The sequence below is a fragment of the Syngnathus leptorhynchus genome, chromosome 10 (assembly GCF_054491065.1).
Source record: "Syngnathus leptorhynchus isolate UIUO chromosome 10, UIUO_Slep, whole genome shotgun sequence".
NCBI lineage: Eukaryota > Metazoa > Chordata > Actinopteri > Syngnathiformes > Syngnathidae > Syngnathus > Syngnathus leptorhynchus.
The window spans coordinates 9,933,964-9,952,754 of record NC_141204.1 but is presented as its reverse complement, the minus strand read 5'-3'; the positions used below and the strand labels follow the sequence as shown (position 1 = coordinate 9,952,754).

At 40.0% G+C, this 18,791-nt stretch overlaps 1 protein-coding gene across 3 annotated transcripts in view; it reads right to left on the bottom strand.

Moving 5' to 3' along the window:
• Positions 1-11,205: 11,205 nt before the first annotated feature.
• The window catches only part of ate1 (arginyltransferase 1), a 30,205-nt gene continuing 22,619 nt past the window's right edge, over positions 11,206-18,791 (bottom strand). For all 3 annotated transcript variants that reach the window (XM_085922247.1, XM_085922246.1, XM_085922245.1), the window contains 2 exons: positions 16,085-16,205; positions 11,206-12,698 (listed from right to left, as the gene is read on the bottom strand). In XM_085922247.1, coding sequence (XP_085778373.1) covers positions 12,520-12,698; positions 16,085-16,205 — 300 coding nt within the window. In that variant the 3' untranslated portion in view covers positions 11,206-12,519. The remainder of the gene's footprint in view (positions 12,699-16,084; positions 16,206-18,791) is intronic.

Here is an 18,791-nt window from a genome sequence, read left to right as displayed (position 1 = left end):
CAGCAGGTAACATTGGATGCACCTGGACCGGCTGTTCTGCAGAGCTGAACACACCTAAAAAACAAAACAGCTTTTATCTAAGTAATTTATAAAAAGAAAGATTAAGGTTGAACTCAAATCTGAAACATGCCAAGGAAAATCTATAGAATCCTTCTTTGAGTAAACAGGCGTGTACGTCGTCTGAACATGTGGTGACTAATGGATGTCCTCGTTGAACGAATATGTACTGTGCAAAATGAATTAATCAAGCTCCAATGCTCCACTTCATTTCAAAGCACTTGAAGCAGTTTGGATGCCTTGTTAGTGCAGATTCCATCAATCATCATCATGTCACGCTGGAAAAATGGTACTCGGCCAACAAGTGCAAATGTTTCAGCAGAGCACATTTGAACAAAGTGAGTTGGATTTAATGTAGTTTGTGTCACAAAGAGCAAGACAGCAGTTGTGGACTCGATCATTTATTTATTTATTTATACGTTTATTCCTTTGTTCGTTTATTTACGTATCTGTTTGTTTATTTATTTATTTATGCATTCATTCATTCATTCAACTTATTTATTTAATTATTTATGTATTTATTTATTTATTCATTTATTCATTCAAAACACATTCACACCTATGATTTTTATTCAATTTATTTATTTATTTGTTTGTTTGTTTATGCATTTATTTATTGATTCAGTCATTCAAAACACATTCACACCTATATATATTTTTTTCAATTAACCTAACATGTTTTTGAGGAATGTGAGATTGTGGGATGAAGCCCAGCAAGAAAACTCAGGTGCACGACAAACATGCACTCAATGTGGATTTATTTGTCAGAGCTAAAATAAACCGGGAGATAATCAGCACTTTAGTTTCCTGGAAAAGAGCAAAACTAAAAAAAAGTCAGATTTGAGAGGAAACGATCATCTTGAAGCCATGATACTGAAGCTGAAAATATCAAAACCCACATACAGTGTGAGTTCTTATGATCATCTTTAACCCTTTGAGTGTTTGTTGTCATTAAACTTAGTATTACCACCGTGGCAAAAAACACTGTGGGAAAAAAAGCTCATCTTGCAATTACTGTAAGAGAGAAAGTCAGTAAGAGAGACACACCTTGTAAGCCGATCCCTGATCTTCATCCTCATGTTCACACTAGTACCCCTCCCTCATTGCTACTGCACTGACAAAATCTAGCAGCAGAGCCCCCAACCATCGTTCTCTCATGATACAGAAATTTCTCGCCCTGAAAATGAATTGAAAAGGTAATTGTTGATTGAGAATTTGTGTTTTTCAGTTTTGTGTTTGTAAATGAACTACAATTTATCCTGATGAGGACAAAAAAAACCAAGCCTGACATTTCATTATGTTCTGTCATAGGAGATGATGGGTTGAGAAATTATAGGGTCGCTGACCTCTGACACCTCAATACAGACAAAAGACAGCATAAGGGCGAGGGGGGACCGTGTTTAAGTTTCACACCCCTTCTCAAATGTAGCACTGGGTTGGAGGTTTTGTGCAATTGCTCCTTCTGTGGGAGGCCAAGTGCTTGTCGCGTAGACAATAATCCTGCGACGGGTAGAGAAATAGAAAAGATGCAGGAAAGGGGAGGAGGGAGGATAGTAGAACAGAGAGTGAGTAGAAAGAATGAGGAACATGAACCAAGGTTCACTTGACTATGAGGAATAAATCACAGGTGGAGTGAGAACATGACACCCCTGGGGCTCACTGTCTTGTTTTCTATCACATCTTTGAATTTGCAGCTAGTAATGATCACTTGTTGTTTACGACTCTCGGAAGCTCAATCGATTGCCGTGTAAACATCACCGAGGGTACAGAGAGATAGTAGTGGGGTGTTACGTGCTTTCAGAGAAAAAAAAAAAAAAGGAATTCATTCACACGTGGTGGGTTAACTTGTTTCTATGAGGAAACCAACCTCCCGGAAATGAAGTTGGGATGGTTTATTAGAATGTAGCCAAACTGTCTTTTGTATGCTGCGTCAGCAGTACTTCTTTACAGTACAGTTGGAGACAATAAAAGTGGCAAGAGTGAAGTGCTTGATAAATGTCATCTGTTATACGTTCAAGACCTGTTTTTACTGCCTTCAGTTTTTGAAGGAATGTGGAATGTGATACCGCGGCATAGAAACAAGTGTCCAATGGCGTGTTACTTTATACTATAATAAAGATGAGCTCAGTTGTCTATGCAGTAAAAGTGAAAATAGTTTGAAAGGTATTTAACCTGAATAGTGAGTACAATTTATAAGAAGGATTAAATAGAGAGACGTCAATACATTTAAATACACAGCAAGAGTTTCCAGTAGAGCTAATGGACAGTAACGGACTGCAAAAGATCAACAGGTGTTGGTTTTTACAAGATTTCTGCAGTATGTCATACAAATGGAATTAAATAAACTGCTCGCAGATGATTTGATGGACAGCAAGTGAGACACTGACTTTGCCGATTCAGTTATGGATTGTTTGGGAAAGGCAGGTCTTGTGTCATCTCATAGAAGGAAGAGCAAAAAGGGACTTGGTGGGTTATGTTGGGTGTGACCGCATTGCCTTTGGCTCTGACCTGGCTGGATGCCCTTAGACCTCACTGGTGAGCAAGATGCAATCTTCAGAACATGCAGTGAGCACAAGTGCAGGTCAATGGCCCGTTGGATTCACACACATTGTGATGCTGAAACATAGTTGAAAGTAGATGAAGGAAGCAGAGCCACCCGGTCGGTATACAAGGCCACGCCTCCCCTATTGTGTAAAGGACAGCTCATGTTAAGCTCAGCACAGGAAATGAAAGAATGAATTAAGCAATCCTTAACGTCATTAAAAATGGCGTCAGCTGGCTAAACTTGGATATTATCACTGCATGTGAGTTAATGTGAACTCACTCATCTGTAATACAATAAAATGTATGATATAGTAAAATATAGCAGCAGGTGCTGTGTTTTGTTTGTCTTGTGGCAATACTGTATTTCATTGAAATGAATTGTATTCTATGATGATCTAAATATCTAGGTCAGAGAACATTCTACTATATTTTTTATATTGAAAATGTTTCTTTTTAAATTTGAGTGGCATATAAGAGAGACCCATTTTAAAAAATGCTTAGAAAATATTTCACTGTCCATACTAGTATGGTATCTTTGGAAAAATGAATTTATTATTTAATTTATTATTGATTTAATTTATTTATTATTATTTAATTTTAATTAATATTATTTTGATTAATTAATTTATTTAGAGCATGTTACACCAGGAAATTGAGATATTTTTTGGAAGCGTCAACCAATGCCTAAATAAAGTACTGGTGGAAGAATTTAACTATAAATTCCCAATTTGAGCGCTTCATTTGCAAAAGAAGTAAACATGTTTTTAAATTACTAGCACACGAATGAATGCACACTCACACACAAAAGCGTAATTGGGTTTGGAGTATATCAGTGGGTGTGGGCCCATCTGCCCCCTGGTATCTGGGCTCAGTGTTTGGGGGGCCACGGACGGGCCCGCTTCTGCCATGGACTTTGAATAGGCTGACGGTTGAGCCGAGAGAACCGTGTGCACATGGCCTCCGTGGCTAATCTTCTAATGTATTCCAGAGGTCAGGAGGGTTTCGCACCAAATCAATGGAGGGATTTACACAGCTTTCTCCTGGAATGTGCTCCATCCGCACTCTGCTTCGGGGAAAAACATCCACCTCTGCTTTGCCGGGACATCCAATTTTCCGCAGCATTTAACCACAAAGAAAAGGGGGAGTGCATCTAAAAAAGAGAGAAGGATGTACTCTGAAACACTCGTCCCTCTTTTCACTTGCATCCCCATCATACAAATTCAGTAATGGCGGCTGTATTTGCATGATGGATATGAGCAGCAATAAAAGTATGCATGTGGGTTTTTGGTTCCCTATAATTGGGGTACTTTTGTATCAAATTGAAAATAATGGAAGATTTACAATTAGAATTTAGAAAGAAACAAAGAACTGGTGAAATATTCCAATAAATATACCTAAAATTGAGTCTTGTTGTGGAATAGTGGTCAGTGCTCTTTTGTGGATCTTAAATGTTCTTCCCACATTCCAAAAACAAGCATGTCAGGTTAATTGAACATCAAATTGCCTAAAAGTGTGAATGCTTGTTTTTCTGTAGAGTATGTTTTTAATCAGACCTGTGTGAATGTATAATAACAATGTTGCAGTCAGCTATTCATGTCTCATCTGACAAAACTGTGTTTGCTTGCTCTGCATAATTAACGCCAAATATTACCTAGAAACTCTTATGAGGGAAAAAATAATGTCCCGCATAACAATATTGATGACATGGCAACTACAGCCCTAACTAGCTTTGACAAGTCTCTACGGGAGCGGCAGTTGAATCAGCGAATTTTCAGAAAGTTAATTCCGAGAGTCTTCCAATAAAGTCAAGTTGAGCGTCAGTCATGTGTATAGGAATGCACTATATGGTGGTTATGTAGTCCCTTACCTCCGCCTCTCCCTCAGGCAGTTGGGCTCGGATTTAGTCAGGTCATAAATAAGACTGTGAAGTGCGCAGGACTAGCAAAGCCAGACATGCAGACGCACAATACATGGGCCATGAAGAGGTCAGACAGCCCAGCTTGGACCACAACAACCTTGACACACACACACGGAGAACCTAGCAGCTCACTTTCACTGCCCTTAACACCAGTTATAGAGGTGAAAGGTCAAGCCTATATAAAAGCACCCGACCAGGGATATTTAATGGTATTGTCTTGGGTGTTCAAGAAAAAGAGGCAATGTAGACAGTTGCTGGATTAGAGAAGAGGATTTATGGAGATGCATGTGGTGACGAGCCGCAAAGTCTGACTATGATTAGGAGCCTTCTTTTTTGGTTGCATGATATGCTGACTCCAGTGTTATGATTTGGACTTGCGCAGACCACACTTCGCTTTGCATGCGAGATCATTTGTCTGTCAGCAGAGGACATTCTTTCCACAAACGTTTGACATTGTTTCAAATCTGTACTGTCAAAATCCCCACCCCCATTGAGTTTAAGCCTCATTTGTCTGCAATTCTAAACAGCCTGTGTTCTAATTTGATAACATCATTCTTCTTTTTGCACATTGAATTCATTTACAACACATTTTGCCACTTTCCATGGACTGAAAATGACATCACAGGTAAGGAAAGCTCAGGTAAGGACCAATCCCATTTTTTTCTGTTTGGTCATGTAGCAATTTGCAAGCTGAACCATGACTTGTTGCGCCCTGAAAAAAAAAAAAAGAGTCCAAAACCCTGCATTATCACTTTTGCTAGTAAAAAGTTGGCCATAAAAAGTTTTGCTTTGACCTACTACTCAGAGGTTGGAAATGGTGACATCATCACGGGCTAGTGCACTGGCCCCCTGAGGTTGAATTTCAAATCTGATTGGTTAAAGAAGAATTCCTTCGCTAATACAAGTTACTTTGACCAGCACTTATGATTCCGAAGGCTTTGGGCAGCTTATATAGACAATTATAAAATCATGCAACAGATTTCTAATGTTATATCCAGCTTCCATGGCTCTACATTCCATCCTATCAAGATCAGCATCATGACACCCCACCCCCACCGTGAGTCGGGTATCCGGCTGTATCCTCCTCATTGACGTGATCTCTCCATTCATCTGTCAATGTGCTTCCTGAGCATGGGGTGACTTGGGGGGGGGGGGAGCAGTTTGATGAATCCATAAAAGGCCACCACGTTAGGCCACCAAGGGCCCGGATGGCCTCTGGCTTCCCTCAGACTGTCTGTCTGTCAGACTGCTCTCTGACTGACAAGGGCAGTCACCCTGCAGACCCCCAGCTTCAGCCACCCTCCTCATTTACATATAGTGTACATTAACTGTCTGGCCTGCCACTCCTCAACAAATGAAAATATGTTTTGCACTATTGTAACTTGTCAGCCCACAGGCAAACTCATCCATTCATGAAAATGATTCCTTTCCGTCCCAGCCTGGCCGATAAAAAAAGATTATACCAAGCTCAATTTTCCTACAAGGGATTATGATCACCTGTATTGTAGCTAGAGAGTATTTGAAGGTGATACTCATGTACCAATATTCCTTGGAGCTCGAGCCAGGTGCCAGTCCACAGCTCTGCATCTATTGAGAGCTGGAGGTGGAGATTTAATCCAGCAGAAGCTGGCCCCCTTTGTCAGACAAACATGGTGTTGATGGAAAGTTGTCCCTTGGGCCAAGAACTCAGTTGAGCATGTCTCAGGTCAGCTAATTTTATGATGTGAAGCTGAATTAAGGTGAAATTACACAGAAGAAAGGATGACAGGGCTTGCTGACAGATAATGAGATCATCTGAAGGGCAGCCACAGACTTCACACTTAGTCACAATAAACTAAAAAGGATGAGGTCAGGAATGTTTGTGATGCTAATCGCCACAATATCCGCCAGTAAGAATAATTCAGTTCATACTTGTCAATCCATCTGTCTCTACAAAATGACACTTAATGAGTATATTAAAAAAAAAACATGAATCCATATATCCAAATAAAGTGTTGCTTGTGCTTGCGTTTCCTAAGATTGCTGTACTCCCTCATCCATTTCACATCCTTGTGGTAAAGCTGGCACAGATCGTTGAGCGATTTCCTGCACAGACGTTTTTGATTCTGATGCTGATCCTTCTCACATTCCCTCCATGTGTGGTGGGGACCATCTTCTTCCCTTTTCTGTTTACCGAGCAAAGAAAAAGAGACCGCAAACCAATGCGGCTGCTCATTTTTACCATAGATGAGAGAATAATTCTTGTAGCCCAGCTTACCCCGGGATGTTTTCGACTTGCTTTCCCACAGCAACGTTTTATGTTACTCCTACCACTGAGGTGATGGTATAGTGGCTTGTAAACATCAACCTGAAATAGTCTTCCAAGGCAATTTAATTGATTCCACAACATTGACTGTCACTGCAACACAGACCAACAGAAGAAAGTATAAAACTGTCTGTGGACCAAAAGACCAAGTACAACAAAGAGAGTAAGTAGAATGGAAATGTGGTAGATAGCTTAACCTATGTAAAAGGGGGTGAGGATGGGGGCGGGTTGGTGAAGAAAGAGAAGGAGGAAGAGTATGGTTTTATTTTCCCAACTCCAGATTCCTGGGTAATGACTGGGCTGTAATAGCTGTGAGCCTCAATTGGCCAAATGAAACAGGAGGCCAGCCAGTCCAGTGATGTTTATTTCTCCCCATTCTTCATTGAATCCCCTTTCCCTCATTTTTTAACCACCCACCCAAAAAAAAAATCATAAACAGAATCAGCCTTTCATTTGTCAAGACGCACCATGTTTTCTTCTCTCATTGCCGCTTGATACCCCTTGATTTTTGTACATTCAGCAAAGGCATCAATCCAAAATAAGGATTTGTGGTTTTCAAGCCAGTGGAGGGGCCATTTTCCAAGAAATCCCCTCAAACCACAACTTTATTTGTGATGGCCTTAAATGTTGACCAGAGTAAGTGTCGAGGTTCTGCAGTTTTTTGGTCCATATTATTTATTTTACATAAACTTTGTTAAAACAAAAGAGCTCAAATATTTCTCAATAAACCAGACAGAGGTTTGAAAAAGCTGTATGAAAGGACCCCAACAATCATTTTAAGCAAATTACAATTACTTTGTTGCAATGGGAAGCTATTGTACAGATGGAATTCAAAATGTCCTACCACACAAAACACAAAAGTGGATGTAATATTCCCCAAATTATTTTTCTGCCATCTCTATTTCAAATGCTGTAACTTTTTGAAGCATCACAAATCATGTTGCATAGGCTCTCATGGAAAACAGAGTCAACAAAGTCAAACAACAAATGTGAAAATGGTAGTTGTCTGCAAGATTGATGAGCTTGTACAAGCAACCGATGGGTCTCGGTCCAGCAGCCACAGTGACTGGATGAGAGCCGGACGGCCAGGCTGCATGCCATGGCACATTTCTGGGGTCAGTCATCATTCTCTTCTGTCTCTATATTGCTGAGATTCATATTTGGTGTGAGCAGGGATTCTGGCTATAGTCCCTATTTGGGTTGATTTAAGGGCGCCATGAAGAGACCACAAAGTCAAAACCGAGACGTGATTGCGTTATTTGACACAAACAGTGTTCAAGCAAAGAACAATCACGAGAATATTTCAAACAATTGTGGTTTAGGCAGAGTCCTTGACTGCCTTGACGCAGTCTGAACTCACAGCAAAGGAATTGTTTTGTTGAATGTCAATCAGCAGGCCTTATTTAGAACATTTGGGGTCATGTATAGATCATCATGCTGCATTTGCGTCAATCCATTGCATTGTGAAAAGGACCGGGTCATTTTCAACACTAAATTGGACAGTAATTTGTAAAACAAAACAAACACACATCCATGAGGACTGACCAATAGTATATCCTTCCATCCATTTTCTGAACCGCTTTGGAATCAAACCCGCACCCTCCTAACTGTGAGGCGGATGTGCTACCCAGTGCTCCACCGAGCCGCCCCAATAGTATAGATTTTGGTAAAAAAATTTAAAAAAATCTGAAAATGCATAAATTTCCTGTCAGCCGTGTGTGTTTTTCTACAATGACGTCATTCACACCCGTGTGGTTGCGTCAGCTTCATGAAGCCATAAACATCAAGAGTTTTACAATCTTAATTAGACACTCGCTTTCAGCCTTCCTCCACAGGCCAGCTCCCCATCACATGCCGAGCACCCCCCCCCCCCCCCCCCCTCGACAACAAGAACAGCATTCAAGAGGCCAAGATTTAAAGCTCTGCAAATATTGACTGCGCCATGGCTTTCATGGGCCAGGCCTAAGAGGGAACAAGTCGAACATCCACCTGTTTTCCCAGCGGCTTGGCCACATCCAATAGAACGCGAGGGCAGTTTCCTTGCCGGAGATAAATGAGATTTAGGTTGGAAAAACAGCAGGGAGAGAGGGAGTGAAAGAAGATTTAGATTCTCTGGACGAGACAGCGCACATATGAGAGGAGGCTAGTTGGTCAACTCCCACCACTGCTTGAAGATTTGACTATTCACACGGAGCCATTAGTATTCTAATGCCAGTGGGAATATGTATGACTGCCTTTGAGCGAATGAGATGCACAAGCCTGAGCCAGAGAGGCAGGAGAAGACAATGAAGACAAGGAGAGACATTTATGTGTTTGGGACGGCGGCGAGCACAAACACATTGAGGCTGTTAAATGACGACATTTACCTCATTTAAGTCGAACGGTCCCCATTCTTCTTCTGTCGCATTAAAAGCGAGGGGTGGGGGTTGCTTTGTGAATGTATTGTGATGGACTTTTACAAAGAAATGTTTTATCAAACAAAGAAAAATTAACAGTTTATCTTATTATGATTCAACTTACTTTGTGACTTAGTTTTCATCTAATGGCTCAAAATTGATTAAAACTGACAAATATCTCAATAAATTAGATAATATTGAAAAAGTTCAAATAAGGTCGATTAAATAGGAAAAACCGTATGGGTTTCTCATTTTGGATTTGAATTACTGAAATGAATTCCATTTTGCTCCTGTATATTGAATACATCGTACTTTTTTTTTTTTAAACACAACTTAATGCTTGAAGATATTTTCACTGCATAAAACTGGACATATTAGAAGCCCCATATCAAAATTCTCTTCATTATTGTCTCCACAGAGACAACGCCTCCCCTCGACCAGAGAGCAGTCTGGTGATAGTGTGTTGAATCTGGATGACAGAGGTCCAGCAGGAGAGGGCCCCCCCACAGAGTTTTTCTGATAATCCCCAAGAGAAAGACTGGGCATTTAGAGTGAGATATGCTTAATCCAGGGTGGCCTTGCTAACAAAAGAACCTGGCACTTCCTCTGGCTTGGGAGCTTCCGCTGATTTGGGGGGCCTAGTGTGGGTGCAGTGCAAACACACATCAGTAATACACGTCTGATTCACAAGGGAACAGACAACAAATGTACAGTTAGGACATACATAGACAGGCAATCATGGACAAAATAAATGGGACCAATTAAATGAGGAGCCCACACATAGAGGGGAAAGTACACATAAAAGACTCCCCCAACAAAAAGTAGAAGGGAGTGTGATTTTGTGTTCTGTTCCAGTGGTGAAATACAGAGTGCGTGTTTTGGAGGGATCAAATTAAGCTCATAACATGTCACGGCCTACTACACGCCATATCTACAAAAAAAGATGACGCTTCATGCATGGGTGAAGGTTCTTCTGGTGCGAGAAATATGGTAATCACCTAAGCCATCACATTTTTGAGATCTTTTTTTTTTAACACGCAATTCTGCCTTTAAACTTATTTGTCTACATTTTAACTTCAATTTGGACATTTCAACATCTGACAAACTACAAGTTGTATTTATCTCCTGTTTTTGCTCAGACCTGCTAATTTCATTTGCAGCTTTAAATGTCCTTGCAGGGAAATACTTCACTTTTTCCCCATTTTTATTTTTTTTTGGACATTAAAATAAGGTCATCGGCAATTAAATGTAAACGCAGACCTCATATTTGGTGAGGCAATTTTATTCCTGTCAGGTCCAAGGCTCCAAGGGCTGCCATGCTGTGTCATGCAACATTATGAACTCGCTACAAACCAGCCGAGCCGTTCAGGTTACTTATTTTGACCGCAGCACTAATGCTGACTGCGCTACGTGGCCTCCACCAAGACAAACTTTTCATGACAGTGCCATGTGTGTGTGTTGTGAATGTGTGTGTTTCCTCATGAAACTTGAAACAGTATTGGTGAGACTCAAATCCCATTCAAGAAAAAGCCGCACAGCTCTAAATCATTAATTAACCAAGATTTAGGTTTTGGGCAATTATTGGGTTTCAGTGAAACAAACAAATGTCTTGTGGAGTGACGGGAACGTACGCAGCACAATCAAACCTGGGACACTCACCCGCATCAGCACTGCAATTCTGTCCATCAATTCTAATTCCTGAGGAGACAGACTCACTCTTACCAGGATGAGTTTAAAGAAGACGCTATTGTGGTGAAGACAGTGTTCTTGGGTTTGGTTGAAGGCAGACAGGTTTGAACTTGTGCAAGATCGTGAGCTGTTCAGAGCAGTGACCGAAACCAAAACAAATCTTCCAGTCATCACCTTACTTAGCAACCATTTTCTTTCCTCAATTCTTGAGACTATTTTAGAGTGCTGATTTCTCAGAACCCTCAGTTAAGACTGTTTTAATGTAATGCTTTTCAGATACAAAGAAAATCCCATGGTCCAGCTGGCAATATACAGCCCTTTATTTGGTTAAAATAATGTGGAAAAAAAAAAAAAACAGCCATCTATGAACATGAATACAAAGGCCTGACTTTTGCTGTCACACTGTTTATGCTGAGGATGATTTTGGGAGACCTAATGGTAGTAATGAATTAAAAGTTCGTTTTCAATGGTGAAAAACATTTGAAAAATAGTTCATCCAACAGCAGGAATGAAAACTAACAGATATGAGGCTGCTTGAGTCTATTTTCAACATTATCTAAGCACACACAGGATCAAAAGTACATTTAAGGGATTGATCCCTGTGAGGTCAAGTGTACATATATACTGTACATTCATAATAAAGACATACAGTAAGAGATGAGTGATGGCTACGTTGAAGGTTTTAATGGGTAGGATTGCATAAGTGGCAGAAATGAGCACAGTGAGACTACTGGGAGAGGCAGCTGAAAGCTACTAAGTCACAAACAGACAAGAAAAAAACTCAACAACATTTCCACCTAACAGTACAACGCCGTTCATCTTGCAACTGGTTTGGTTAAAGTCCTGCTTGTCTTTCCATTGCAGCTATAAAGGCAAGATATTAATGAAGTATTACAGATAAAAATAAATAAAATATATTAGGGAGAGGACAATATACCTCACTTGATTATTTTTTGCAGAAACATTTTAATCAGCGTGTGGAATTTGACACATCTACCATTCAAAAGAATAAGGTTACATGATGCTATGTTAAAGAAATTGCGTCATAATGATTTCACTACAGCAACCGGCAGAGGGTTCAAACAATTCAGAACTAGTTTGTTGGCTAAATGAAATAATAAAGGAATTGAAACATGTGATTTCTTTTGAAATTGCACCCTCTTCTGCTTTGTGGAATAGAAATTGTACTGCACTTTCTGACATCTTCAGTCAATGTTAAGATGACAATGACTCAAGATAAATCAAGAAAATTGCTTTCAATGCCCAACCAGATGGTTAATATAATAGCAAAAGCTATAAGCTATGATCACTGCATTACATTTGCAAAGCAAGAATGACATCTTGTATCATTAGTATGAAAACTACCAATGAACTGTCTCGATCCATAATATCAATATGTACTACTGTAGTTGGCAACTGGCAGGCTGCAAACAAAAAAAAACTGGTATGGTACAAATCATTTGCCAAGCTTGACAATGGAAATGCAACAAAATGATGTGTACCGTACTTTTCTGAACCTTTATTGCACTGCTTGGTTGAAATTAAGTTTAAGTGACAGACTGTTGCTGGGAGGTGAATTTTAAAAGCTTCAGTGGTGCGATTCTTTAAGGTTAGGCTCGGAACAGTAAAATTCTTTCAGCACAGTTCTGGCCAACTAAACTAGCGTATTCTCTCACTTCCGACTCATCGGTAGAGCCTTTCTGTTTGCGGGCGTAGACTATGTAGGGCATGACGGTCCGTTTATGTAGCACCAGAGCTCTGCCCACGTCTTTCAAGACCCGAGCATCTCCTGCAAACAAAAACATACAGATGAGCATCCAAACAAATTCAAGAAGAAAATGAAGTGTAACACAATCACCTAGCCTCAATTTCCTTCCCTCTCACTTACCTCCAAGTAGCTTGCCAAAGTTACTTCATTATTCCGAGAAGCAGCTGGAGGAGCATAAAGCAATTTAGCTCCAGAAAATACTAACTGGACTCTGCCCTCAACTTGAAGTCATGGCAGTGCATGAGAGGGCTAGTTAGCGCGCCTTGTTTATGTGGCCTTGCTTAGAGCTGGCTTGCTAAACTCAGCATCTCATTAGGTACCGTGTCATACACTGCCAGCATCTATTAGGCCAGTGAAAACACTGTTCTTCTCAAAAGTGCATGTGCAGCTCAGAGTGGTCCGCTGGAGAGGTGCTTGGAAAAAGGCTTGAAAAATGACAATCTTTTCTTTGTGATCAAAATCTTCACCTCCTGAGGAGAAAGTCTGAGCCAAAGTACCCGGCGCCAGTAAGTAGAGCAAGAGGTAGCACACAGCGGGGACAAGAATGAGCTATTACACACTGTAAAGTACGTAAATGTATATGCAAAAGTTGGCTCATAATATTGCCAATAAGAATAGCAATGTCATTCTAATTTCCCATCATTTTCTGTAAGATATTTTTTAAGCATCATCCCTGTTCGAATCATGGCACATCTCTTTCAAAATACTTCAAAATAAACCTGAAACCGTAGGCTGTTGATTTAGCGATTTCACAGTACTGCAGGAAAAGTAATTTGTCAATTAAGGTGCCTGTTTACGCAGAGTCTATAAATGTAACACTGGTTCCCCTGTTTCTCATTTTAAATAGCGTTCCAGAGTTCCATACTCAACAGAGTTCCATAACAGAGTAACCACAGCTTATGTTTATTACGAATTTACACAGACATCCATCTACTCTTGGTCTTGGGCAAAACATTCCATTGCTATTATGTATCCCCATCACCCCACGGCTTTTTCATTTGAGCAGAAATTTGAAGGCCAAATAAACATCTTGAACTTCTTTGGTTCCTCGAGCCATTCCTGTGATTTTATTGCGGCGTGGCAAGACACGTTATACTACTGGAAGACACCATTCAAGGTCAGGAGCCCACAGTAAATGTAGGAATTTAGCACAGAAGGTGTACAAACATCATCTGCATGAATGCTAGCTCACACAATTAACCTCCAGAACATAAATCAATGTATACTTTGTCTTCTGTCTTCTCTATAACCTCAGTTTACCTCTTTAAGTTCCTTTATCAGAGTGACGAGGCAATTAACAAGTTACAGTACACTTTTGGTATGGTAGTATCGCTGTCCCTTTGTGTTAATTATTTCCTGTGAACATTAAATGGGCCTTAATGACGTGTAGTTCCACACAGCTTTAAGATAGTCTCTTAACCTCCCCTTGAATACAGAGCAAAACTCAAGAGTGGAGCCATAAGGTCCTTTGCCTCCTTTCACTTGCAACAATCCAAACATCCGCTATGAATATAAACAACTTCCTTTCACTTCTACTCTCTCTCTGTATCCTTACTGATGCATCATCCGCAGTTTGAGTAATTCCAGACAGCCTTTTTCAACGCCTTTTCCGTTTATCTACCGGACGTTCAGTGACACACTGCGTTGAGGTCACAGTTCTTAAGCATCCGGGTTCAAGGGTCGGGGGGAAGAGGAGTGGTGTGGATCGATCTGGGAGTACGAGGGTCAGGGTTGGAGTTTCGAGGCCTTGACACACTTCTCGCTTTATTCATCCATCTCAACCTTTCAAAAGACGTTGAACACCGAATGCTAGTTAAAGGAGCAACATTGGCTTTTTGTTTGGGAATGACCACTTCCTTTAATCTCTTATTGCAAATCCAAACACGGTTTGGGTATGAAAGGAAAAAAGGCCAACATGTCAGTGTCGTGTAGTAGCGGTCTTTGAATGAATAGGGTTCAAGACCTCACGTCAGTAAACTTTCTTTCTTTGAGGAAGAACCCTTCCAGTACAGCTAGGAAACTGTAGTTGGTAGTTTGGATTTGAAATAGTATATGGTTTGTGTCACTAGTCCTGGAGGCTTTCTGGCTTACCTCATGTTACACATATATACAGCATGACTAAATAAAGGAATATACCTGAATGTTATTGGTGACTCGAACACCTTCTGTGAAGACTTATGACTTCAACGACGACAAAAATCAGGGGCCACAAGAGAGGTGATTATCCTGACAATTCCAAGTTTTAGTTTGTGTATGTCACACGTTTGGTCAGTACACAGTTTAGTTCAAGAGGCCGACCTCTTAAAAGAAACATTTTTTGGCCGTGTTTATTCAGCAGAATGGACAATGACCCAGGCTTTTTTTACTCTCTCAAATAAACAATGATAGTGAATGTGTGAGATAGTTCATATGTGTTGTGCAGAATGAGTAAATATTGTAAAAACACACATGACAGGCCGCATTGTTGAAGTCTTCAGACACAAAGTGATATTAAAGTGATCAACGGGGGTTGCTTCAGATTGTAATTTAAACATTAGATTAGCTCTCTTTGCATGCTCTTTTTATTTTATTTCTTTCATAGGTACCCCATTCAAACTGCTGTGTGCCTTGGACTTGGGTATTGGTTGGAATTAGAAGGCCTTTTTCGACAAAATTAATAACGAAGTAACATGTCTTAATATCAGGACATACACTTAAATTGTGTGCTATCCTGTCAATATGACACATAAAAGGCCAATTTGGATGTCACCACTGGGCGTATTTCTGGAATACTGGTTCCAAACTTTCACACCAGAAGATACTCAAGCCCACAAGCTTGGCAACGGCGCTGCCTGAGTGCTAAATATCCAGACGGCCAGCACTGAAATATGTTGACAGTGAGTTTGGACAGTTAGGCCTGAAATAATGTCCATCTCTGGCCAAGATCAACAGACCATGGAGGAATGGAGGCACCACAAACATAAACTTGTCATAGCAAATGTAAACTCTGACCATGACACATCATCCGTGTTTGTGCCTACGGGTGGATTATTGCTAATAATGAAATGAGGACGCATGACATGACTTTTTATAACTACGAAACGAAAAACTCACTCACAAGCAAAAGCAGGTAATTGCTTATTAGACTAGGCATGTACCGATGAGACGACCGATGAACAGTAGAAAGAGCTGATTGTTTTAACTACTGGAATTTAAAGTATGACCTCATTTTAAACAAATATTAAGATGCCGCTTATATTCATAAATTCTCATTTGCCTCTCTATTTTCCTGTCAGTATAGATCTACTGTCAGAGCACCTCTTTCTTTCTCTTTCAGTGCCAGGATAAAGAAACAGCCAAAGCTTTACCTAAATAAAAAAAACTATACTCAACACTTTCAAAAGCTAGACTACTTTGTGGAGTTGTACCTTCATCAGGATTCGTGTTGAAACGAGCGTATCGTGAATTCTCCAGGTGGGGAAGGCATTTCTCAATGGTTACCCAGACATAGGTTTCTGGGCAGAGCAGGTCTGCAGGTCGGTACTGTACCTGTAATGATAATAAGGGAAGTACAGATTAGGGGGGTTAGTGGTACAAACATACACCTTTTTCTTGATGAACATAGGCCGAATTGTCAGTGCCTTTCCCACAATGTTGACAGAAGTCATTTAAAATGAACAAAACTTAAAATAAAAAAATAAAAACTACCATATATGAATTTGTGTTTGAATTTCCTGTTTTTGTGGTTGTTCTATTGCTATTTGTGAAGCACTTTGTTACACCTGCACCTGTTGTAAAATGCGCTATATAAATGAAGTTATATTGTATTATATTACAATACATTTTTTACAATATTGGTTGATACATCTTCAAAAGCAAATGAAATCAACAAATCCATGTTATCACACAAGAACAACAATGTAGCATAAAACGGAAATTGTTCTGGTTAAAGTGCTTGTGCTAACAGATGGCCATAGGTGGAATGCTCTGAAGCTGCAGTTGTAATGGACACGCACATAGAGTTGACAGCCTTCCAGCCTTCTACAACTGTCAGCACGGGTTCCTTGCCACCAACACACTCTCGCTCACCTGTAGGGATTCCTTCAACACTACAGAGAAACACACCTCTATAGAGACACTCACACACCTGTGTGGTAAAGCAAACTTTTTTTTTTTCCCCTCTTTGCAAGCCTAAGCAGCTCAAATCTAGCAGGAAGCGTGGGAGTAATGAGGGAGATGAGAGATTTTCAATAAGATCTCCTTCCATGCTGTTACTTTCAGTCCAACATGATAGGAATATTAAAGGAAGTCCAAAGGAAAGTTGTTTGAACTGAAGTGAAAGTGAATAATGATTCTGTTTGTCCTCCTCTATACTGACACAGACCAACTACTGTGTGGATCTGAGCCAAAAGAAGAAATATCAGGTCTCAATACTGATCTCACAGAGGATGTCCATATGTTTAAATGTAAAATTGTAGCATATTATCTGCTTTGTTGCTTTAATAACATTAAAATTGTGTGGATGCAAAATAACAACGGACACAGGGAATTTCCCAAAATGATTGTGTCACAAAATAAAATGTTCTTGGTCATTTTGGTGAAAAGGGGCCTTAAGATTGCTGGGACGAGATCCGATCAGTCGCCATCCGTCTCTTTCTCTTCATTCCATCCAAGCATGTCTGGACAGATATGGATGTAACGCTGGTGAAAAGCAACCTTTCAAAGCTTGAGACAAGGACAAGGAAAACAGGAACACAAATGAAAGAACAAGCAGAAAAAGCAAATAAATGGAACAAAGACATGGATAGATTTGAGGGCAGGCTGAAAGCTAGCACAGAGTCCAGTGATGAAAAGATGGAACTTTTCAAGGTATTGGAAAAAGCAACAAGTAGACAGAGAGTGAGACAAGGAGTAAAACAATACGTCTGGGAAGAAAAACACAAGAAACCTAATCAGTGCAAACTGGTGTCAATGAATGTATTCCATTGTGTTATGCTTCTTATGTCATTTTTATTCTATAAAAAATATTGTTACTTCAAGATTGAATGTCAACCACAATCATCAAGAGAAAATTATACTCACAGAGCTTATATAATGGTACACAGATCCTCAAGACCCTATGCTTGCAAATTTATTTATTTATCTATTTAACAGCTTTTCAGTCCACAGACGTTAAATGCACATAACTAGAAAAATGCTGACAAAGTGAATCTTTTTTTGCGTTAACAGAGAGAATCAATATTGACCTTGTTTTCTTACACAACTCAAGATATTGAGCATTGCTTCAGCCCAATGAAGATGATTTGTATGAATGGCAAATAATCACACACATATATCAAGTCTATTTTACAATATGAACAAGTAATCCTTGTAAAAACCGGCACCGATAACTTCTTTTACCATCTGCATTTCCAGACTACAATCTGAAGACATAATTTTGATTAAAACTGAAAGAAACTGAACGTTTATGTATTAACATTAAGGAATTAGAGTAACTTCAGAAATATGTAAAAATAATAAAGGGGACAATCAAAAAAATACAAATTTATAGCATGACTTGACAATTCCCACAAAAACCTGGTGCAAAAGCTAAATATACTTGGGCTAAGTCCATCACCGGGGAACCGGGTCTTGGACTTCATGACCAACTGACAAAAAGTGTTAGGATCTGTAACATCTCCTCCTTCTCCATCACTTTCATTAACAGCTTTCCCCAGGTCTGCACCCTCCTGTTAACATGACTCATCTATGACTGCTCAGCAAAATTACCAAGTTACACACCTATGACTGCTCAGCAAAATTACCAAGCTACTAAGTGAAGTTTGCAGACACGATAGTGTTAACGGGATGCATCACAAACAACAATGAGCAGAGTGGAGAAAGAACATCTGGTGGACTGCAGCAAAAATAAATTTTGACACGGTGGTAGACTTTTGGTGGAAGAGACACCTCCTCACATCCCTGCTCACTGCGGCAGTGGAAGTGGTCTCCAACTACCAAATCCTTGGGGTCTACCTTTACGAGGACTTCACCTGGAGCCTAAACACTTTCTGCCTTGAGAAGAAGGCTCACCTACCTCTCTACTTCTAGAAAAGCTTCTTTCCAGAAGCTGTTTGACTGTTAAACTGTTAAGTA